This window comes from Mus musculus, chromosome X (genome assembly GCF_000001635.26).
Source record: "Mus musculus strain C57BL/6J chromosome X, GRCm38.p6 C57BL/6J".
NCBI classification, from domain to species: domain Eukaryota; kingdom Metazoa; phylum Chordata; class Mammalia; order Rodentia; family Muridae; genus Mus; species Mus musculus.
Window position 1 is genome coordinate 13,644,361 of NC_000086.7, and position 24,594 is coordinate 13,668,954.

At 38.2% G+C, this 24,594-nt stretch overlaps 2 protein-coding genes across 26 annotated transcripts in view; one reads left to right on the forward strand and one right to left on the reverse strand.

Moving 5' to 3' along the window:
- Cask (calcium/calmodulin-dependent serine protein kinase (MAGUK family)) overlaps positions 1-24,594 on the reverse strand; it is a 329,704-nt gene that overhangs the window by 127,281 nt on the left and 177,829 nt on the right. The gene's annotated exons all lie outside the window — the stretch shown is intronic.
- Gpr82 (G protein-coupled receptor 82) lies at positions 1,774-23,073 on the forward strand. Of its 3 annotated transcripts, none has more exons than XM_030251364.1 (4): positions 1,774-17,044; positions 17,968-18,058; positions 20,657-20,728; positions 20,821-22,765. In XM_030251364.1, exon 4 carries the CDS (start codon positions 20,855-20,857, stop codon positions 21,839-21,841), a length of 987 nt encoding a protein of 328 aa, XP_030107224.1. In that variant the 5' UTR covers positions 1,774-17,044; positions 17,968-18,058; positions 20,657-20,728; positions 20,821-20,854; the 3' UTR covers positions 21,842-22,765. The 3 variants fall into 3 exon arrangements, with proteins under 3 accessions (XP_030107224.1, XP_017174011.1, NP_783600.1); NM_175669.3 differs by having other exon boundaries at positions 17,003-17,083; positions 20,821-23,073; XM_017318522.2 differs by having other exon boundaries at positions 1,774-18,058.

Below are 24,594 nucleotides of genomic sequence, written 5' to 3' on the forward strand. Positions count from 1 at the left end.
AACCCGTCTGGTCCTGGGCTTTTTTTGGCTGGGAGACTATTAATAACTGCTTCTATTTCTTTAGGGGATATGGGACTGTTTAGAAGGTCAACTTGATCCTGATTCAACTTTGGTACCTGGTATCTGTCCAGAAATTTGTCCATTTCGTCCAGGTTTTCCAGTTTTGTTGAGTATAGCCTTTTGTAGAAGGATCTGATGGTGTTTTGGATTTCTTCAGGATCTGTTGTTATGTCTCCCTTTTCATTTCTGATTTTGTTAATTAGGATTTTGTCCCTGTGCCCTTTAGTGAGTCTAGCTAAGGGTTTATCTATCTTGTTGATTTTCTCAAAGAACCAACTCCTCGTTTGGTTAATTCTTTGAATAGTTCTTCTTGTTTCCACTTGGTTGATTTCACCTCTGAGTTTGATTATTTCCTGCCGTCTACTCCTCTTGGGTGAATTTGCTTCCTTTTTTTCTAGAGCTTTTAGATGTGTTGTCAAGCTGCTAGTATGTGCTCTCTCCCGTTTTTTCTTGAAGGCACTCATAGCTATGAGTTTCCCTCTTAGAAATGCTTTCATTGTGTCCCAAAGGTTTGGGTACGTTGTGGCTTCATTTTCATTAAACTCTAAAAAGTCTTTAATTTCTTTCTTTATTCCTTCCTTGACCAAGGTATCATTGAGAAGAGTGTTGTTCAGTTTCCATGTGAATGTTGGCTTTCTGTTATTTATTTTGTTATTGAAGATCAGCCTTAGTGCATGGTGATCTGATAGGATACATGGGACAATTTCAATATTTTTGAATCTGTTGAGGCCTGATTTGTGACCTATTATGTGGTCAATTTTGGAGAAGGTACCATGAGGTGCTGAGAAGAAGGTATATCCTTTTGTTTTAGGGAAAAATGTTCTGTAGATATCTGTCAGATCCATTTGTTTCATCACTTCTGTTAGTTTCAGTGTGTCCCTGTTTAGTTTCTGTTTCCATGATCTGTCCATTGGTGAAAGTGGTGTGTTGAAGTCTCCCACTATTATTGTGTGAGGCGCAATGTGTGCTTTGAGCTTTACTAAAGTTTCTTTAGTGAATGTGGCTGCTCTTGTATTTGGAGCATAGATATTCAGAATTGAGAGTTCCTCTTGGAGGATTTTACCTTTGATGAGAATGAAGTGTCCCTCCTTGTCTTTTTTGATGACTTTGGGTTGGAAGTCAATCTTATCAGATATTAGGATGGCTACTCCTGCTTGTTTCTTCATACCATTTGCTTGGAAAATTGTTTTCCAGCCTTTCATTCTGAGGTAGTGTCTATCTTTTTCTCTGAGATGAGTTTCCTGTAAGCAGCAAAATGTTGGGTCTTGTTTGTGTAGCCAGTTTGTTAGTCTATGTCTTTTTATTGGCGAGTTGAGACCATTGATGTTAAGAGATATTAAGGAAAAGTAATTGTTGCTTCCTGTTATTTTAGTTGTTAAAGGTGGCATTCTGTTCTTGTAGCTGTCTTCTTTTAGGTTTGTTGAGGGATTACCTTCTTGTTTTTTCTAGGGCGTTGTTCCCGTTCTTGTATTGGTTTTTTTCTGTTATTATCCTTTGAAGGGCTGGATTCGTGGAGAGATAATGCGTGAATTTGGTTTTGTCGTGGAATACTTTGGTTTCTCCCTCTATGATAATTGAGAGTTTGGCTGGGTATAGTAGCCTGAAGCCCTGGTATTCTTCGGAAGACTTGGGTTTGATTCCCAGCACATACATGGTAGCTCACAACCATTTGTAACTCCAGTTTCAGTGGATTCTCTTCTGGCATCCTGGGGCAATGTAAACATCCATACACATTAAAAAAATAGTATCGAATAAAAAATAGTATTGAACAGGAAAGAAAACCATACCCAAGAGTAAAAAGGTATGGACTATATGAAATCATTTATGTAAAATATTAAAACATTATCATTTTCTTTACGTCCATATAAATAAAAAAATCAAAGCATGAATGATAACATATATATCATACAGACCAATTTAAACTTAATGGTCACATGTGAAGACTTTGGCACAAACATGGTAAAAGCTTAATGTATATTAAACCCAGGTACATAAGTGCTAGTCTGATAAATTTCTGAGTGAAACATTTCCTGACAATACAGAAAACCTGGAGTTTGACATTAAAAGGCGCAAACAGAAAACTTCATGTATGTTCAAGAACACAGAGTAAAAAGAAGGGACTCATCACTGACTCCTAGGTCAGTGTAGTTTGGCAAGTCAGAAGCAATATTTTCCGAGTAGTTGAGTGAACAAAGGAAGAAAAGATAGATGAACAAATAAGATGGGGAGGAAAAGATGTAAAAGAAAAAATAGGCTAATTAGCTTTTCCAGTCATTATTCTGGATAGAGCTGAAGAAACATTATACATTGCAATCCAGACAGGAGGTGTCCTTAGAGAAACTGAAAAAAAATTTGGCCAGTGTTTGTGTAGGTTTTGATCTTGCTAAACACAGAACCAGAATGCCATTGTCTGAATATATAAAAGACCGCTGTAACAAACTCCATGAATCTTTGATTAAGTTTCTATCACAGAATATGGAATTTTATTTAAAAATCAGAATGCTTTGGTACTCTTAACACTCTTCCAACATAGTTAGTTTTACACATAGATGACAACGACAACTCCTCCTCTTCCTCTTCTTCTTCCTCCTTCTTTTTTGAGGAGTCTTACTATGGAGCCCTGGCTGGCCTGGAACTCACTATGTAGACCAAACTGGCCTTGAAGTTACAGAGATCACATCACATGCCTTTGCCTCCCAAGTGTTGGGGTTAAAGGTATATGTCATGTCCAGCCTAGAATATGTCTTAAAACTCAAGTTAAGCCAGTGGCTGGAAAACAATGTCATAAAGCACTAAAAATTTAGAATGCAGTTATGAATTATACTGGTTTAAGGAAAGTGGCAGTAGCAGGTTCTTCTCTAAGACCTATGATCTTGTTAGCTCTAAGTTTACAGTATCAGGCATAGTTTCCCTGCTGCCTTAAGCCCAATTAGAAAGCTGTTGGTTACTACCAAAATATGTGCCACTATTGCACCTTTAGAGATATGTTGCTATGCTGGTCATTGTTGTGGCTAATAGGTGTCATAGCTGGGTAGGACTATTGGTTGTATTCCTCTCAAGGCAGCTTGTAATGTACTTTCCAGTACTATGAAAACTAATCCTCAAGGATAAAGCTTTCAGGTCAGATCCAGTGGCATTCTAAATACTCCTTATATATACAGATAAGTGGCTCTTGCCCCTCAAAGAAGCTTCTTTTGTATCAGACAGAGACTATTACCAAAAGCACCATCTTGTCAAAATGCAGACATCAACTGATCATGGGCTGCCTAGCCCCAACTGATAAATCTACAACAAAACCCATACACATAAGGCTCAAGGAACATTGTAGAAGAGGAAAGTGAAAAATTTAAGAACCAGAAGATCAGAATATTTGCTTCTAGATAGGACACAGAAGATATACCTAAGAAGTCTCAACAATATGGTTGCTTAAGCAAGATTTAATAACTACAACACCAGTTGATTTGTCAATGTGGATGAGGGAAATGTCATAAGGCCAAACCCTTAGATGAAGAAGTAAAGGTAACAGTGATTGCCAAGAGAGAAAAAAACTAGTTGTCCTCAGGGAGGTGCCTCTAATTGGTTATCCAATACCAAGTGCTTAACCTTGAAAATATATACAACACAAGCAACATTAAACAGTATGCTGTATTTACAAAATTACATATTTACACATATATGTAAGAATAATAATGAAATGAATAAGAGGGAGTGAGGTGGGGATATAGGATGGGTTAGTTGGAAGAGAGGGAGGGAGAAATGATATAATTTTTAAAAACTGCAAAAAATAACTTGGATGAGAAAAAAGCATGCAGATTTTTGGTTGGGCCTGATCTCAATGAGATTTGCTTGTATATAGTTGTAGCACTCAGTTTCATTTGGCACTATATTTCAGAAAGTGCATAAACAGGTTGAATAAAGAATAGGTTAAGCCTGGCGTGGTGGCGCATGCCTTTAATCCCAGCACTTGGGAGGTAGAGGCAGGCGGATTTCTGAGTTTGAGGCCAGCCTGGTCTACAGAGTGAGTTCCAGGACAGCCAGGGCTACACAGAGAAGAAACCCTGTCTCCATAAAACCAAAAAACCAAAAACCAACCAAACAAAAAAGAATAGGTCAAGCAGAAGTATATCTGGAAATACAAATAACATTTGTCGATAAAAACTATTAGAGGCTTATAAAAAGTGTTAAAACAATTTTAGTTGGTGTCCTGACAATGGTATCAGATAATATCTAAATTAAATTTAGTAACTGTTTGTGTAATCTTAAATAATGAAAACTTGGATCCTATCAGTGGTAAGCATTCCCTACCTTTTAATGTCACATTAAGAAACACAGTTTAAATGTTATCAAGAGCTGTACAGATGGCTCAGTGTACTTGCTAGTTTATGTCTTTTTGACATAAACTAGTCATCAGAGATGAGGGAGCCTCAATTGAGAAAATGTCTTGAGAAAAAGATCGAGCTGTAGGATAACCTATAGGCATTTTCTTAATTAGTGACTGATGGGGGCAGGTCCAGCCCATTGTGGGTGGGGATACCCCTGGGCAGGTAGTCCTAGGTTCTATAAGAAACAGGCTGAGGATGCCATAAGCATCAACCTCCATGGTCTCTGCTTTGGCTCCAGGCTCCAGGTTCCTGTTTTGCTTGAGTTTCTGCCCTGACTTCCTTCAAAAATGAAGTGATGTGGAAGCTCATAATCCAGATAAACCCTTCCCTCCCCAAGTTGCTTTTGGTCATGATGTTTCATCACAGCAATGGTAACTGTATCTAAGACAGTGGGTCACAGCTGTAACCAAAGCACATGGGGTGGAACATATCCTGGGAACTTGATGGCCAGGTGACTTGGCAGATACATAGAGCAGGGCACCTACTGTTCTCCTCTGGCCTCTGCACACATCAGAACACATGTGCATGTACAACCATACACACCACACACACAGACACATGCCCGTACACATGCATGTATCACACACAAACTATATTATCATCAGTTAATATAATGTTCAGGAACATTAAAATAAAATACTCATAGCTCTAGAAGTGATCTTACTATCTATATTAAACGATGATCTCTATAAAATATTTGAAAATGTTTTACTGAATTAACTTATGTTAACTGTAATAAAGTAAAATTTGATTATAGTAATCCTGTAATTTTTTTTTACTGATAGAAATTTCATTTTTAAACATCCTTTAAATTAGCCTGAATCTGGAGAGTTCTAGAATTTAATAAAAAGCATGCTACCGACTCACTAAATTTAGAGATATTTATCACATATAATGTCTTAGTGATCATTGGTGTATGTACTTAGGAAATACTGACTTTCCAACTGCCAACACAAGGCTTAGTTCTACATATACACAGAAAAGGAAATTCAGAAGTACATGCATATCTTCACCTTACAAAAGATCTTCAGACAGAATAAGCTTCCAAATACTATCTCACATGTACAATGCCATATAAGGGCAACATGAACTGCCTGGCTCCCTGAGTGACATCTCAGTACTAAGCACTGCTGTTAGTTTTTGGAAAGTATTATGCACAGAGCCAGGCTAGATGGTGTCTGTCTCCACCATCTTAGAAAAAACAATTCTATATAAGCTTTGGTTATCCTGCTTATACAAAAATAGAACTAATCAAATTACAACAATTTCAACCAAAGCCTATTTAAAGTTACCCAGAAAACACAAAAGTAGGAAAATTTCAAGAGACAATATGAATGCTGCAGAATTATTATTTTTTAGGTTTCTAAAGTACATACTCAGAATGCCGAATTTCAAAACCTGAAAGTTAAAATGCTCCAAAATCTGAAATATTTAAAAATTTTACATACTGGAATTTTAGGGTAGGAATGTTCAACCAGTAAAGTCTGTGAAGATATTCCTAGATCAGAATAACTCCGAAAACGGAAACACTTATAGTCCTAAACATTTCGGATAAGGGATACTTAATCTGATGATAGAAACTTACTTTATTTGTATTAAATACATTTGTAACCTTCGATTTAAAAAACAAACAAACAAGGGAGTAAATGCAGAGAAACTTACGAGGGGAATGGAATATACACCTGAAGCAGACCCTTGGTGATGTGAGGAGAGTATTGGCATGTGACTGACACTCAGAAGTGGGTAGGAACTAATCAGAGGAAAACCTAAAGCTTTGTTACTTATGGTGCGCATAGTTTTGAAAAGCTTCTAAGGTAACTCTTACACATCCCTTTCCCTGAGAGAAAATCATTGCAAATAAAGGAACCACTGCAAAGAGCTTCAAGAAGGAAGAGATGGTTTAATAAATAGTGTTGTGCAAATTTAAAATAAAAAGCCAAATTATATCCTCACCTTGTACCACACCAAAGGAAATTTAAATGGAATTAAAAGTTAGTTGTAAATAAAGAAGTTAGTTGTTAAAAAAAAAACATAGATGGCTAAATCATCTGAGGATGGGAAATAGTTTTCTATTAATGCAATGATAGCAATCCTTATAGAGAAATGTCTAGGTTATGCTTGGATGAATGGCTGCTGTAATGTCTTAGCTCAGTTTGGGTTTCCAGATGAAGACTTGGTGGTGGGAGCAATGGTTCTAGTTATGGAAACAGGTTTGTCCTAAATTCCATTTTGCCTCTTATTTTCTTCCTTTATGCTTACAAGCAACAAAATAGGAATCCAAGTAAATGTGTACTTATATCCAGGCTGGGGATTAGAGCCAGGTCTTACTGTTTGTGTAGCAAGCAATTTATCAACTGATCTACTTCCCTAAGCCTCCAAGATGATAGTTACTAAAAACAAACAACCCCAGCCACCTCAAAACTTAGTAATATTAATATGCAATTAATGCAAAAACTTTTAGCATTTATCAAAATTGTATGGTGCCCAAATCCCCAAACCTGCAAGACTGGCTTTCTGGCTGTCTTACATTTGTATACCTTACAAACTCTACTTGACTCTTGAAAGCTAATTCACTGCAATCCCAGACACACGGAGCATACTTTTTAAAAAAAAAGATAAATTGGTACATTTTATCTAATTTAATTTTTTTCAAGTTCATAAAACACGTAAAGAATCATCACAGAATGAGTTCTGAAAAAGATTTTCAGTTGCAGTTTGGATATGTCACTTTTAGCTTTGGTCACCCAGTGAAATTAGTTCAGGAGCAACAGTTAGCCATTACTTATCTTATTTGGTAATTTCACGTGTAAGTTTACTTTATATGTATATAAACTATGTTTTTTTTTCTTGAAACAGAAAAATGATATGTAGTATAGGCTGACCTTGAACTTGTTATCTTACTGTTTGGTCATACTGGGGTTTTACACGTGTGCATTATTAACCTTGGGTAAGGAGGGTTTATTTTTTGTACTTTTATAACACATGTGTATAACAAGATACACTTTCCTTCCTTCCTTCCTTTTTTTTTTTTTTTTTTTTTGAGACAGGGTTTCTCTGCATAGCCCTGGCTGTCCTGGAATTCACTCTGTAGACCAGGCTGGCCTTGAACTCAGAAATCCGCCTGCCTCTGCCTCCCAAGTGCTGGGATTAAAGGCATGCACTGCCTGGCTTACACTTTCTTTTTAAAAAAAAAAAAAGTTTACATGTGGTGTAACTACTATTTTATCACCTCATAGCTCTTTCCCACTGTAATTATGCTTATCTATGTCTAGCACAAAGGCTTTATTTCTTTTCATAGATGAAGTGTTATAGGACACAAAACAACATGAGTTCATTTCTCCATTTCCCCCACCAACGGACATATAGGTGGTTTCCAGTTTTTCTGTTAGTAGGAGCAGTCTTCTGCTTGCCAAAGGTCCTTGCATGGAGGTCCCTTAGAGTTGACCCCTCAAGCAACAATGCCTGGCTGTAAGACTGAAGGCCTTCAGCATATCCCAGTTCTGATAATTTTCCAAAGCAATTTTACTACTTATACACCCAGTCTCACAAGTGGGCAGAAATGAGCTCCTAGCTGCCCACATCCTCGCTAACACTTGGTTTCATCACACACTACTTTTTGTCAATCAGATAGGTGTAAGATAATATCTCCTTGTGGCTTCAGTGTGCACTTTCCTGATCACTAGGGCAATGGAGTGTCATTTGTAATACTTCCTGCATGTAGGCTTTCTCTTAGGTGAATGGTCTGTTCATAGCTTCACTTCCCCCTCCTCCTCAGTTGCTTAACTTTCTTTCTTTATTGTTGAAGTGCTTCTTTATATATTCTGGGCCTCAATCATTTCTTGTTGAAATGGGTCACAAATAACTTCAACTTGTATATACTTATACTTAGTTCAGAGGCTCCTTCTACCAGGCAACAATAGCAAGGACAAAATAAAAAGAAATAAAAAACACCCTTTATCAATAAATAGAGCCCATAAGACTCCTAGCAAGAGAGGATATGGAGCCTGAATTGGTCATCTCCTGTAACCAGTCAACACTTCTAGTGGAGGGACTGGGACACCAACCCAGCCACAAAACTTTGACCTACAATTTGTCCTACCTACATGGGGTAAAGGTGGCACAGAAAGTATGGGAGTGGCCAACCAATGACTGATCCAGCATGAGAGGGAATCCACCCCTGATACTGCCTGCAGGGCCAGGAACAAGAGGCTAGATAACCTAGAGACCTACGACAGAACCAAACATGACTGACAAAAAACCAAGCAATGAAACACTCCTAATGATATTCTGTTATACGCATAGGTTGGTGTCTAGCTCAATTGTCATCAGAGGGGCTTCACCTAGCAACTGATAGAAACAGATGCAGAGAGACCACAGACAAACATTAGGTGGAGCTTGTGGAATCTTGCATTAATGGGGGAATAAGGATTGTGGGAGTCAGAGGTATCAAGAATGCTACAAGAAAATCCACAGAATCAACTAACCTGGGGTCATAGGGACCCACTAACAACTAGGGAGCCTGCATGGGTCTGACCTAGGCCCTCTGCACATCTGATACAGTTGTGTACCTTGGTTTTCTTGTGGGACTCCTAACAGTAGGAACAGGGGCTGTCTCTGACTCTGCTGCCTGCCTTTGGGACCCTTTCCTTCTACAGGGTTGACTTCTCTAGCCTTAATAGGAGAGAAGGTGTCTAGTCTTACTGCAACTTGATATACTGTAGCTAGTTGATACCCATGAGAGGGCTGCCCCTTTCTGAAGAGAAATAGAGGATGAGTGGATGGGTGGGTGGAGAGGGGAGGTGGTAGTGGGGGACCAGGAAGAAAGGAGGGAGGGGAAACTGTAGTCAGGAACTAAGTAACTAAAAACTAAATCTAGCTAGTCACTAGTCTTAATATACATTCCTCAAGGACTCTCAAATTCATAGATCAGATCATATTTTTGATATCTTAGCATTTTACTTACAAATAGTACTGAGGTATTAAATGTGGGGACCCCTGAGAACATAAAAATAGAAATGTTTTCTGAGAGTTAAAACTACAAAACCTAAGCACTTGTGTATAATTACATAAAAATACTTTTAAGAAGCACAATGTCTTGATCAGATGTCCTGATTAAATACTAAACATGTCACGGGAAAGAATTAGTGGTTCTCTAGAAAAGGAAAGAAAATTAAGGGGAAGCTGTGTGGGGGAATGTCAGTATTGCCTAGTCCAACAGTCCAGTGGGTTAGTTTGGCCAATGGATATGGAGTACAATATGTGACTTATTGATATGACCATGGGAAGAAGCCTGGTGAGGCCAAATGCAACTTAGAGCTTAATAACACTTCAGTAAAGAATGAACAGAGAGCTAGCAAAATAGACAGGCTAAAAGACTGCCTGAGTTCAAATATTTGCTCCATCATTTATAAGTTGCCTCGGACACGTTCTTTCTCTTACAGAGAAAAACATGAGTAATTGCTGGACCTCACTCAGAGTTGTTAAGAGGGCTGAATGATCCTGAGGTACCCAGCAATCAGAAAATATTTGGTAAGTTATCCAAATAGCCAAATACCAGGGGAAAGGCAGAAATACACAGCTGGAAGCTGAGGGTAAACATGAGATCTAGAGAGGTATACAATGAAAGTGACTGTGGGCCAACTCTAGAAGAAACTCACAAAGCGAACTGAATCCTAGCTTCTGGAGATGTAGCAGATAGATTCTGCTTTATGCTAGCCAGGCCATACTCTAAGGCTCAGCAAGCAAAGACTGTGAGGGTATCTGGGCAGATGCCAAAAGATACATTAATATGTATCTGAGCCTTGACTTTTCTGTATAATCTGGATCGCTGAACTAGTCTTCATATTGCAATGGAAAATAGCAACAAGGTCACTTCCCTAGAGTTCTGCCCTCTGCTGTGTTATTTTTGCTTTTGTTCTTTTGGAGGCAGGAACTCTTTACATAGCCCAGGCTGGTGTTCAACATGCTATTCTAGTGACGGAGTCTTCCAAGTTCAGGGATTCTAAGTGAATACCATCATGGCCAGTCTACCCTATTTTCAAATATTGGCCAACTGCAAGTTTCTAGATCAAAGTTCTTCATGCCTTCTGCTAATCCTGCTGGCATAGACTTTACAAAGAGTCATTTAATAGCAGTTCCTTTCTCTGTTTCCTTCCTGCCTCTTACTGCTGTCCTCCAAATGAGATGTTCTTAGCACCCCGGACACTCCCTCCTGCTGTTTTTCTTTCCTGTACTCAGTAGCACCTTTCTCTTCCCCAGTTCAGTTTTGTCTCTGTGTCCCTACTTTCTCTTTTAAGACCCTTTTCTCATAACTGCATGCGCTCTTCTTTTCCACACCCCCTCTCCATCTGTCAGAAGCAGAAATGCTCATCTGTATGGGGAAATTCAGTCTGTACTCAGAAGAAAAACACCGTTTCCTCTATATTTTTAAGCGAAGACATTGAGCTGGCTGCAAAGGGAACTGACAGGTTTGCATGCATGCTTATATTCACTTCCCCTTTGTGGCCAGCAAGGCTTGAAAAACACAGGACACATGGGGTCAGATCTTGTGGGTAAAGATTACATGGTTCCAAGTATGTGTGGCAACTAGGAAGAGAAGATAGTCAAGTAGCAAGTGAGTCTCCTGATCCAATGATTGGATATTTATGACCCTCATAATAGTGAAACCTTGAGTGATGGGTACAGCCTAGAGGCGTGGGGGCTGCTCCCTTAACCTTCTGAAAGGACCATTTTTCTACATCCTTTCAGGCTGTGGTACTATAGATGTTAGTGACAATACCTAGCTCTAAGGAGCAAATAAACTTCTAGAGCTAGCAGGATTAGGCTTTTCTTCTAGCTTTCTTGCCAAGCTAGATTGCTGTTCTAGAAGCACAGAAAGAGATATTCATAGATGAAAATTACAAAGGGCCAGCTTTGTGATACATTTGGTATGAGAAGGAACCAAAGCAGTTCCACACTTCCAGCACTTGGACATGTGAGGTCTCTTTGCAAAGCATAATTCTCTTTCCTTTGAGGAATGTTGCTGAGGAAACAGTGGACTCTAAGCTACACATACCTTATTAATCCCTAGGGAGAGAGCCATTTTACTGCACTAAAGGGAAAAAAATATAAAAGCCTAGTCAGGTCATCAAAAGTGAAAGCATATTCAAAGAAATGTGGTAGATGAAAATGAAAACAGTATGTTCTTGCCAGCTCTTTTGTTTGTGAGGAGGGATGAGGGAGTTGTGTACTCATGTGAGAGATCCATGCAGGATGGAAGGTGGTGACTGAAGCTTTAGTGACAAAGCACACGTTCTCGGGGATAAAACCCTGGATGTGCCCCTGATGTAGAGAGCTAAGCTGCGAGGCACTTCGAGGAGGAAGTATCGGCATAGTTGGCCTGCTACTGGAAGAAGGGAGGACAGTGGAGGAGAAAGGGCATCGCTTCTAGTACTTTCTTCAGAGGATAAAATGTACTATAAAATACATTTGTTAACTATTTTCATTATAAGCCCTTTAGCATTACTTGACTTTTCAAACTGTATCCATTAGCTGCTATAATTTTATTTTAGAAGTTAAATCCCACAAGGTGACCACAAAATTGTCCCATGCTAAAATGTTAGACTGTTTTTTTTTTCTTTTTCCTTTTTCTCATTTCAGTGGGTGTAGGATCTCACTATGTGGCTTGGGTTGTCCTAGAAGCCAGGCTAGCTTCACATAGATCCATCTGTCTCCCGAGTGCAGGGAATAAAGGTGTGCCCCACCACACTCAGCTTGCCAGACTTTCTTTTAACCTCCAGGATAATTAGAGTCATGAATATTTCACAAACGTGACTCATGATAATCATTAAAACAAAATAAGACAAAGCCAAGCCTTAAATGATTTATCCTATTCATGGCTGATGAGTGGCACTGGGCTTTCATCTTGAGAGAATTTGTTGTTTTAAAATTATTTTCACTTTATCACTTTTAAAGTGGTTTTCATGCACTAGAAAAAGTAAATTTATAGATTTCTTAGAGCTTAAAAGGACAAAACCCTCAATATTAAAAAAAAAAATTTCCCCTAGCCTGTACTGCAGTCATTTCCAGCTGGAAACTAAGCAAATTATTTAAAAAAAAAAAAAAAAAAAAAGAACTGTGTTGCGGTGATATACTGCCCTCTGCTGGCCAGAGCTCTAAAGAAGCAAGCACTTTACAGAGCTGTTCCATGTTAAAATGTAACAAAGCTTTTCTTTCCAATTGTTTTCTACTAGGTATTTCAGGTTGGTTTTTCCTAAAATAAAGGCAACAAGAAAATATTAGAAACAGCCAGGTATGTATACTTGTCTAGAGTGACTGATTTCAACTCTAAATTATTTCCACATATCAAAAGGTTGCATCAAGATGCAAGTGCCAATGGATGAGACTCCTAATTTAATAGGAATTATCAGTGACTGCTAAAATCCACTGTGTAAAAGGGTAACATTAAATTTAGGATCTCAAAATATAAGCTTCAGATTACATAAAAAGTTGACATAAGTAAAAGCTATTTTTGGTCAAAGGAGATATGAGATACTTGGTCACCTTATCAGAAGCATCAACGCCCAAACAGCTTTTTGTACGGGTACCTTGTCTTTTTGTTGTTACTTATCTTATTTACTTAGTTTTTGTTTGTTTTAGTTTTCTTTTCTTTTTTTGAGAGAGACAGAAAGAGACAAAGTTGAGAGGGAGGGGAAGGAGGGAGAGAGAATGTGAATTTGGGTAGGGAGGATTTGGAGGATGGGAAAGGATATGATACAAATATATTATATGAAATGCCTTTTAAAATAAAATAAAAAATAACAGATTCTATGAGTGCTATCTTATCTAATGTGAGTCAGGATAAACAACCTTTAACACTTGGGATCAATTCAAGCCCTAGTTGTGTTACAACACATGATATGCTTGTCCTGTTGAAGAAATAAAAGCATTTATCTCCGATATATCTTAAACCTTCTATGTATGTATGTATGTATATATGTACATAAATATAAAATATAGTTAAGTGGTTGTCATTTATTATCAAATTTTGGTATTTTTTGAGACAGGGTTTTTTTGTGTAGCAGAACAGGCTGGCCTCAAACTCACAGAGATCTCCTTGGGATTAAAGGGGTGTGCCACCATCACCCAAACTCTCTCCTCTCCTCTCCTCTCCTCTCCTCTCCTCTCCTCTCCTCTCCTCTCCTCTCCTCTCCTCTCCTCTCCTCTCTCTCTCCCTTTCCCCCTCCCTCTCTCTCTCCCTCCCTCCCTCCCTCGCTTGCTTGCTTTCTGAGACAAGGTCTCATTATATAGACTTGTTTGACCTGAAACTGTGTAGACCAGGCTGGCCTCAAAGTCAGAGAGATCCATCTGTTCTGCCTCCAGAGTGTTGGGATTAAAGACCTGTGCTGCCATGCCTGGCTGTTATCAATTGTTCTAGCAGTTCACATAAACTGCAGTACTTCAATTTTGGGGGTTCTCAATATGAGCAATTGAATTCAAACACTAACAGGTACAGGAAAGAACACCTCGTGCCCAATTCTCTTTCCCTGGCCATTGATATAACCTCCTCCTTGAGTAAAGACAAAAAGGGACACAAACACAGTCTTAATCTTAAAACAATTTTATCGAGAAATTAAAAAGAAGTGGCTAGAAATAAGATGACCTTGTTCTTGGAAAGAAACATGGAGAATTCTGGGCACTGATACATGATCGTAATCTCTTTGCATTCCCAGTTGCTGTGTTGTGATATGGGCATGTGTTTACTTGTGGTAATTCGTGATAGGTCACATTTCTCCCAGACTCTTGTCAAATGCCTTATTTTCTAAAATGCCTGCTTTTAAGGAAAGAAAATAAGTTTCTTTGTACACTTCAAAGGTAGCACAGGCACGGCAGGCAGTAACACAAGAATTGCTGGCTCATTTACATCTTTACCTTTGGCTTTCAAAGTACCCACAGGGAAGAATGGTTGGTTCTGAAACATGATATGAGCATGCAACTGCACACACATGAACACACGTACACATCCATAAAAAGAGGGGAAAAGCCCCCTGATAGTCCTAAAAACCACTGACTTCTCATTCAGGCCCCCAGGGACCTAAAAGCACAGTGTAAGCCTGGTGTGTCTGCCTTCATTTTGCATCTATCTCTTTTAATCTGGCTCATTAGCTTTGTCTACTTCTTTCAATATGAATCACTCAAGGAGTGTCTATCAAATTATCACTTATTCCATTGTCCTTTGAGGCCAAGGACACAGAGACAGGACTAAAGGGGGCATCTTAGTGTCAGCTTTTTACCATGTTCTGTTCCGGATGCCTAAAAGGTGCCTAAAGATATCCAGTTATTATCCTAAACCAGGACTCCCTTGGATTCTATCACCTAGATGATGAAATTTAACCAGTGAGGACTAGAGTGTGAGCAATCATCTCCTGGGGACCACCCTGTTCCCTTGAACAATAAGAAAGCCTACAGACTACCTTTGCTGAACCATAACTGAGACAATGATCAGTGAGTCACACAAACTACTGGCTACACCTTGACTAAGGCTGTATAATTATGCACAACTCTTGCCTCCTTGCCTCAATTTGTCCTCTAATCTACAGCTGATATCAGTACCCTGAGAGGGATTTGGGGTCACCAGACACTGTTCCTCTTTTTGATGTGCACATGATTACCTCTCCTGTCTCTGATTTTCACGATTTGTCATTTGCTTCTTGAGTTGGCATATTAAGATGGGTGGCCAAGGCCAGCCTGTTAGGGTTGCTGGAGAAAGCGCTTTTATCCTAAAACTCTAGTTACACTTGGGTCTTCCACGACTACAGATTCTTGTAGTAGAATGTGAGGACCTGAGAGCAGTAGCACTGGAAACAAGGCTATGGCCAGATACCACATCCTAAAGAGAACAGAAGGTTCACTGAACTTGAACAAACCACAGCTTTGAGTAACAGGACTGCACTGCACATCTAAAGCTAACTGGCTTGTGTAAGCATTGAACTGATGAACAAGGCTTACTGTGGTCCCCTTTGAGGGAAATTAAGAATGGTGTTCTAATATGCACACATTTAGACACGTGTTCTTGTCTTGCACAATAGCTTCCCTCTCAATGCCCTGAGCTACTGATTGGTCAGATGGACAAATTTTAAACTGTCCAGTTGTAGCCAATTTAGATATTAGCTTGGAGAGCCAAAAAGTAAGTTCCCATTTGAAACACACAAGTTCAGATAAGTCTAAGGTATCTCATGTCCTCCTGCTTTTGGTTTTGAGGGAAACTGGTAAGTGACCCTCAAACCCACCCCTCAAAGTTGATAGAGGTAGTAACAACAGCTCACCATGGGCTGCAAAACTGAATGAGCTTTCCTTTTGGATCACTCTTACTAAAATACTCCAAAGGAATTCCAGGGGCCAGATTTAAAACCATCACCTGAGGCAGATCAGAAGGATCAGAAGAGTATGTACTGGAGAGTGCTTGGGCAGATGATCTGAGAAGTAATCAGATAAGGAGATTTACATGTGGACAAAGGAAACCGCACTCTGAAGAGGAGAAAGATGAGAACACAAAGAGCCAGAGAAAATTTGTGATCCCGAAGTCCAAAGGGGCACACTATGTCCTAGAGAACTTGCAACTTGGTTTGATATTCTTGAAATAGCTCCATGACAAGGAATATTTTTGTTAGCTTAGTATTTCCTGCCATTACTTTTTTCTACTACTGGAGAGTATTGTTTACTGTCTTAGAAAATCTTTTATAGTATTTACCTAGTCGTCTCACTTGAGTCGTTTCTTCCCCGAGCCTCATTTTCCACCACCATCTATCACACATTCTCTGTTCTTCCCTTTCAGTTCTTTTAATGAACCATTGTGATTTACCAACTCACTAAGTTTTTATTTCTCAGACACATCACATCTACATCTTCCTTGGATTTGAAGACACTCTAGTTTGTGGTTAGCATTATACTTCTGGGACCTCCATGTGCTACTAGAAATGTAGTAGAAACTCCAATAAATATTTGAGTGAACTGTACTGTTTAAGGAAAATGTATGATAGTGAAATCCAAAATGGTCTGAGAATGGAGCAATGGCCACCATTTTAAGGAATTGTCCATCTTGGGGAACTCAGGTCTAGGAAAGGGCTTGCCGGCTATGCAAACATCCTGGAGATGGGCCACAATGAACACACAGTGGGACAGTAGGGAGAAATTATGTGCCTTCCCCTTTCCTTCTCCAGAAGTTACCTTTGTGCTAAAGAAGAGCTCACCTAAATGACAAAAATGTTAATTGCCAAACAATTTGTGGATTTATTGGCACCCCCACCTCCAACTCCTGGTGACTTTCTGATAACATCTGAATGTGCAGCTCTCCTTGTTCTTTTAATCCCCTGCATCAGTTAACACAAAGCATACAAATTGCTGTGGAGGTTAACTTGTAGATAACTAATGTGTTTGTAGCTATTTTCAGAAGGTCAAGGTTGATTACAGTTCTAGCCAGAGGCGGGCAGGGGAATGGGCACAGAGCCTCCTGCCCATCGTTCGACTGTATAACCCAGGCTTTCCTACCCTTCTTATAACCCAATTCTCCAAGACAGAGCTTTGCTGATGGTTGCCCTCTCCAGCTTCTCAGGATCAATCTTTGAGTAAGCCCAACTTCTCATCATCTACGTACTAGACGAGTGGTAAGCAAATGAGGTGGACTTGGGTTTGGAAACAAGAATTGGCAGAACTGGGCTGGGGATGCAGGTTGCTCAGTGGTCAGTGCTAAATGCACATTTAGCCTTCGGTTATGGTCAGTTCAGACTACATGCTATAACTATTAATTTGTTTTGAAACACATTTGCTACCTCCAAAATCCATCATAAAATGTTCTAACTCATGTACTCATTATTACAACTCCAAATGGAGGTAGAACATGCCAATTAGAAGTAGAGAAAAGTTGTTTATTAGTAACCAAACTGGGTTCTAGTCCCTATATATACTCTGAGCACACAGAGAGCAAGCATCTCTGGGCATCAGTTTTTTTCAATCTTAAAACAGCAGAGACCACTGATGAGCATGAATTTTAATCCAGCCTAGTGATATTTGATTTGAGCAAGCCGGTATAAATAAGAAAACTTCAAGTTTTGTTTTGTTCTACTCTTAGAAAAGATGGATTGCAAAGAAGCTGTTCACAAATGATTTTGTAGTGAAGTTTAGAGACAAATTTATGTTGGTATTTTATTGAGTTACTGGAAAGAAGTTCCTTTTACTATGCTCACAGAAAAATAATTAGCTATGTGTGATTAAACCTTAGAAATGCAACTTCAGCCAATCACAACAATAAAGCTAACTACTTCATGAAATCATCATAAGTATACTACATATATATTTATTTATACAGTACATATTTATACTAAATATATGTATTACCCACTAACTTCCTCCCACTAAAGAAATAGAGAAATGAGGGTTGTGTTTGTTTTTTTTTTTTTAAGGAGGTACTGGTTATATTTACTGTAACTGTTGACTTTCTTCAACAATCTAATTTCCCTTTTTCTCCCCACTGTACTTGGTGTCATGCAAGACTCTACTCATACTGATTAAGGATACTGGAAGAGTGAAGATCAGAGAACTGTGAGTGTGAAACAGTCAATGAGCATAAGCTACTCAGACAGGTAAGGATGATTTTTGGGGGGGGGCTCAGTTTTAGCTTAAAGGTTAACTTTGTAAGTGTCTAAAAGGACTAAACTATTTGAATTGTGAAATCTGATCATTAAATAAGGTAGTCAGCTCAAGAAGTGTTTAAATAGCCACAAGTAACTGCTAGAGTTGTACAAGTTTTCTCATTTGTCAAATTAGCACAGTGTGTACACAGACATTCTGCTGAGGAGAATGTACACTTGGAGAGATATCCTTGGAAGCAATTCTGTAAGACTCACTTTTATTTGCCTTCTCAAGTTTAATTGCATTTTACAAATTTTTAAAACTAAATTTCTAGTAGCTTTTGAATCAAAGGCTGTTACTGAATGGGGCATGAATTTGGGAAGCTGAAGATGGGGAGTGAGTTGTTATTTGTTTTATAGAGACTCACCATCACCTAACATCTAAGTAATAGTATTCTGCTCTTCTTTCATTAGGGAATAGTTGCTACTGATATTCATAGAGGAACCTCTGCTGCTTTCAGCATGGAATGCATTATCTCTATGAGGCAGAGGCTACTGGAAGCTTTGCATAAAAGAAGCTTCATCTCTTAAAAAAAGCTTTGGCCCTTCAGTAAAACCAACATTTCTTTTGAACAGAAGGGGACCTTTCTTTCTTCCTGTCCTGTCCTGTCCTGTCCTGTCCTGTCCTTTCCTTTCCTTTCCTTTCCTTTCCTTTCCTTTCCTTTCCTTTCCTTTCCTTTCCTTTCCTTTCCTCCCCTCCCCTCCTCTTTTCCTTCCTTCCTTCCTTCCTTCCTTCCTTCCTTTCTTTCTTTCTTTCTTTCTTTCTTTCTTTCTTTCTTTCTTTCTTTCTTTCTTTCTTTCTTTCTTTCTTTCTTTCTTTCTTTCTTTGAGGCAGGGTTTCTCTGTGTAGCTCTGGCTGTTTTGGAACTCACACTGTAGACCAGGCTGGCCTTGAACTCAGAAATCCGCCTGCCTCTGCCTCCCGAGTGCTGGGATTAAAGGGTGCACCACCACATCCCGGCTGGGGATTTTTCTTAATAAGTGAACTGGTTCATTTCAATTGTTATTTGCCTAATTTTGAAATCAGCAAGGTTACAGATTAAGGTTTGATATTAAGAGTATCTACAACTCCTATCCATAAAGGCACTCTGAAACATATGATGCAGTTTCTGAATAAAAATTGTAAAGAAATAAAGTGAAGATAGTGGCAGACCTTGATAAAGGGTCTCAGTACTTGAATGCAGAAAATTTTTAAGTATTTAGGTAAGAGATTGGCTTAAAAGTTGTTTCAGAATGATAATGTATTATGAAATGATCCTCATTTTTAATAAAATCCAATGTAATTTTAAAGCAATTCAAGATGCAGAAAATAATAAGACCAAGATGCTGAAGTGGGGTAGAGAATACAATCCTGAAAGGGCAGAGATCAGAAGATGCTCTGTGGAAAAACCTTTTTATGTTCATCATCAAAAGAGAGAAGATGGTTAACAAAAGATTAAGAAACTCTCCTATAAATCATAAAAGTGTGCAAAATATGGTGCCCCAAAAGTCAATGGTGAAAATAGAGAAATCATGTGCCTTTAAAAATCAATAAATATAATTTATTAAGTTGGTAATTATAACTGCAACTTTGGAAGATAGAAATCAGGATTGTTGTTTGACCAGAACCTAGTAACTTTTCTGTTATTCTCACCTGAAAAAAAGTAAGTAAGGTGAAAAAGAAGAGAGCTTGACTGGGATTTCTCACTTATTCACAGGGAAGACTTAAAAGGAAACACCAGAGCTGGAGAGGTGCCTAGGTAGTTAAGAGCCCTGGTTGGTCTTTCAGAGAAGCCAAGGTTAAGTGAATCTCAGCAGCCATTCAGGAATTCACAACTGTCTGTAACTCTAGTCCCAAGGAAGCTGATACTCTCTTCTGAAGTCTGCAGGCATTGATGCACACAATGCATGGGCATACATGCAAGCAAAACACTCAGGCACATAAAATAAAAATACATTTTTAAGAAAGTAAAACCCACGCCTGCATTTATGCTGGGTTGGAAACCTATATCAAATAAACAAACCCTGGAAAACCACAGATATTAGAGGACACGTTAGGGTACTCTAGCCATCAAGCATACCAAGTATAATTTTGACACATAATGTAATTTATTGAAGTGTGAGAGTTTAGCATTATTTGGAATGGGAGATTACTGATGACCTTGTAATGACCATAGGTTCTGGAGTTTATCTTTATTCAGGATCTTGTCTGAGTATTTTGTTCATCTGGAATGGGGTTTACTTCTGGATTTCTGGATATAATCAATGTTGGAATTAAAAACTAGCTTTTACTTATTAGTTTAAAAAATAAAAGCTTAAATATAAAAACTTTCTAATAAAAATTATTAATTCTTAAATCACCTTATAAAGTGATGTGTTTTACTGGTCTGTTAATGTGCCCACATTTGTACCACTGTCCTTTTATTGTGCTTCTAGATTTCTAGGCAAAATCTATAATCATTTACATATTGCTTTATAATCTAAGAAGTATAAATTTCTCTAACCTACGAATGATAAATCTCAGGCATTTAATTAACTATTTCTACCAAATTTTGTTGTTTTTTTTTTTAGACGAAGGACTTATCCATCGCTTTAAGTACTGTTGCTTTTACTTTAAGCAGACCACTGTGACAACGAGAAAAGGTAAGAACCAACCTGGATTTTCTCACTCCATCAAAACCAAAAATGCCTGTTGTTGTTAGTTTTAATATTAAGTATATATAATTCCATTCTAGCTCCTGTGACAAAAATCAAGAAAATCTAATATAAATGACTAATAACTCGACATGCATTCAACCATCCGTGATTTCTACCACAGCTTTACCGGTCACTTACATCTTTTTGTTTATTATTGGTCTCTTTGGAAACTCACTTGCTCAGTGGGTATTTTTAACAAAAATAGGTAAGAAAACATCAACACATATCTACTTGGCAAATCTTGTGACTGCAAACTTACTTGTGTGCACTGCTATGCCTTTCATGGGTATATATTTCTTGAGAGGTTTTTATTGGAAATATCAATCTGTACAATGCAGACTGGTCAATTTTTTGGGAACTCTTTCTATGCATGTAAGTATGTTTGTCAGCCTCTTAATTTTAAGCTGGATTGCCATAAGCCGCTATGCTACCTTAATGAAAAAGGAGTCCAAGCAAGAGGCCACCTCATGCTACGAGAGAATGTTTTATGGTCACGTACTGAAAAGATTTCGCCAGCCCAACTTTGCCAGAACAATGTGTATTTACATATGGGGAGTTGTGCTTGTCATAATTATTCCAGTTACCCTATACTACTCAGTAGTCGAGGCTACAGAAGAAGGACAGAGCCAGTGCTACAATCGGCAGATGGAACTGGGAGCCAGACCTTCTCAGATTGCGGGTCTCATTGGAACCACATTTATTGGATTCTCCTTTTTAGTAGTAGTGACATCATACTATTCTCTTGTCAGCCATCTGCGAAGAGTAAGGACCTGTACCTCCATTACCGAGAAAGATTTGACCTACAGATCTGTGAAAAGACACCTTTTGATCATCCAGGTCCTCCTAGTAGTTTGCTTTCTTCCATATAGTATTTTTAAACCCATTTTTTATGTTCTGCACCAGAGAGAAGGAGACTGTCAGCAGCTGAATTATTTAATAGAAGCAAAAAACATCCTCACTTGTCTTGCATCAGCCAGAAGTAGTACAGACCCCATTATATTTCTTTTATTAGATAAAACATTCAAGAAGACACTATATGGTCTCCTTACAAAATCTTAATTCACTGCACATTCTAACATATGGTTGACTTTTGGATAGAAAACACCACAAAATAGGAAAAAAAATGCATGTGACTCTTAGTGACATTAACGGGCACCAAGAAAACCTCTATGGTTTTTTTAAAAAAAGATATATGCATAAAATTGGACTTACAGTTCTACTTATATTGAAAGACCAGATGGCAGAGACTTTCAGAGACAAGTCAAGCATACCAAAGGGATTCTACTGTGTGTGAAGTCAGACTTTTTGTTTTGTTTTGTTTTGTTTTCAGTCAGTTGTGGATATTCTGTTCAAAACACAATATTTTATGACTATAGGATGAAGAACCAAAAAGGCTTATGGGTTTGCCTGCTTTCTAACCTAATGCAAGTACCCATCTATGGTCAGATTTTATATTGTTGGTAACTTTAAAAAATAATTTTAAAATGTAAGTACTGGAAAAGTCGAGCAGTAAGAAATGTTTTTATTTAAATCCCATCTAACTGCATGAATAATGCAGTGTGAAGTCAATTTGGTATTATTTGGCTCATTTTACTGGGAAAGGCAATATTCAATGATTCTAATATTTAATACATAGATTTTACTTACACACATTTGGATTACACTTGTCAAAATAAAAAAATATAAAATTATATGTCCATCTATATGCTATTTTATATATTTCCAATATAAATAATGGTGCTATCAATGATAGTACCTGCCATCTATTTAATTAATTTTTGTAAACTAAACAAATGAAGTATAAAGAATTGTAACCATGTTGGATAAAAGGCTGGCCTCTGGATTCAAACTGTCTGGGTATTATACTGTCTCCATCTCTTATTTAGATGGAGAATTTTGGGCAAACTACTTACTCTCTTTACATAATAGTTTCTTTAATCGTGGAACAGAAAATATGACCTGATTCATATCACTATTATTAAATCAGATACTGTTCCTACTGTGAGCTACCAGCACTTGCTATGTGCTAGGCCCTCTGTGTATATGTTTCATGATTATAATTTTAATCATCACAACCACAAAGCATGTTAATGTACTTACTGATGAAAAAACCCAGATATGAAGTGAAGTGGTTATCCCAATTCCTCCAGTATTTAAGTATATTTAAGAAGCAATCATTTCTTAGTGATAATTTCTTTCATGTAATCTTGCCAGTAACGAAAAGAGTGATTATATTCTGTATTGTATACATTATGATTAAAAAATAAAAAAAGTGTTCTTCAAATGATCATAAGCCGCATCTTCCTTTTCTACTTCCATGGCACTTGCATTCTCTTCGTGAATGGAACCAAATGAAACAGCTGAGTAAAATCAACCATTGAGCACAACTCGGCACGCTGTTAGGAGCTGCTCAAAGGCTCACTTTCCTCTCTTCCACATGGTGATCACTTTGGTATTCAAAGAGAGGTTTACATTAAGTTCATGTGAGTCTACAGTCTCATAGCAGGTTTTGTTCCTGAACAAGAACTGTAGAAGCAATTCACAGAACAGATTCTCTAGAGCCATGTGCTCAAAATTAGTAGACATTTTATGTAGTTCTCATCAAAATCCAAAACTGAAACATACCTAGTAAATACTTGACCTTTTTAACTCATTCTTTAACTGAGAGATGAAAATATCCAAAGTAGGAACACATTCTGCCTTCAGATACTTACAGTGTATATCTATTCTTCTGTGTATGTTTGCATACATACGTGCAAACGTGTGTGGGCTCATGTGTTGGAACATGCACTTGGGTTTAGAGACTAGAATTTAACTTTAGTTCTTATCTTCAGGAGTCATCCATGTTGATTTTGACAGAGAGAAAGAGTCTTTCAGTGGGACATGGGGCTCGCAGATTGTACAAGCAAGGCTGAACGGCCAGTAAGTGCTGGGGATATGCCGGTCTCCCCAGCACTGTGACTACAAGTACATGTCACTAAGACTACCTTTTTACTTGGGTGCTGGGAATTGAACTCAAGTACTTCTCTCCAGTCTGTACCTATCTTCCCAGTCTGAGTACCCATTTTTTTCATAGGACCAATTAAGTTTTTGGCTCAGTAACATGCAGAGACAAAGGATAACTGGAAATTCCCGGTGACCTGTACAGGCTGAAAACTGAGATGTCTAATATAGTGACTTTGCAAACCTGCAAAGCACAGAATAACTCCATATAACTCCAGTAGGAGACTGTCTGAAATGCCCAGAGTTCTCCAAAGTTACAACCACTTATCCTTAAATCAGTTTCTAGTCCCGGGGCTGGAGAGATGGCTCAGTGGTTAAGAGCGCTGACTGCTCTTCCAGCGTTCCTGAGTTCAAATCCCAGCAACCATCTGGTGGCTTATAACCACCTGTAATGAGATCTGATGCCCTCTTCTGGTGTGTCTGAAGACAGCTACAGTGTACTCATATGTAATAAATAAATAAATCTTTTTAAAAAAGTTTTAAACCCCAAACTGATTAGACTAAGAGGAACTGAAATGATCAGAACTTTTATGGAAATTGTATCATATTAACTCACTGCACTGAGTTTAAAATATATATAAACTTTTAAAAAGTGTTATTTTAAAAATCACTTTACAGGGCTGGAGAAATGGCTCATCTTTACTGCTGCTCTTCAGAGGACCTGGGTTTGATTCCCAACACTCGTACTGTGGTTCATAACTGTCTGTAACGTTAGTTCCAGAAAATCTAATGCCCTCCAAGGACACAGACATACGTGTAAGCAAAATACCCATACACATAAAATAATAAAATAATTTAAAAACATCCCC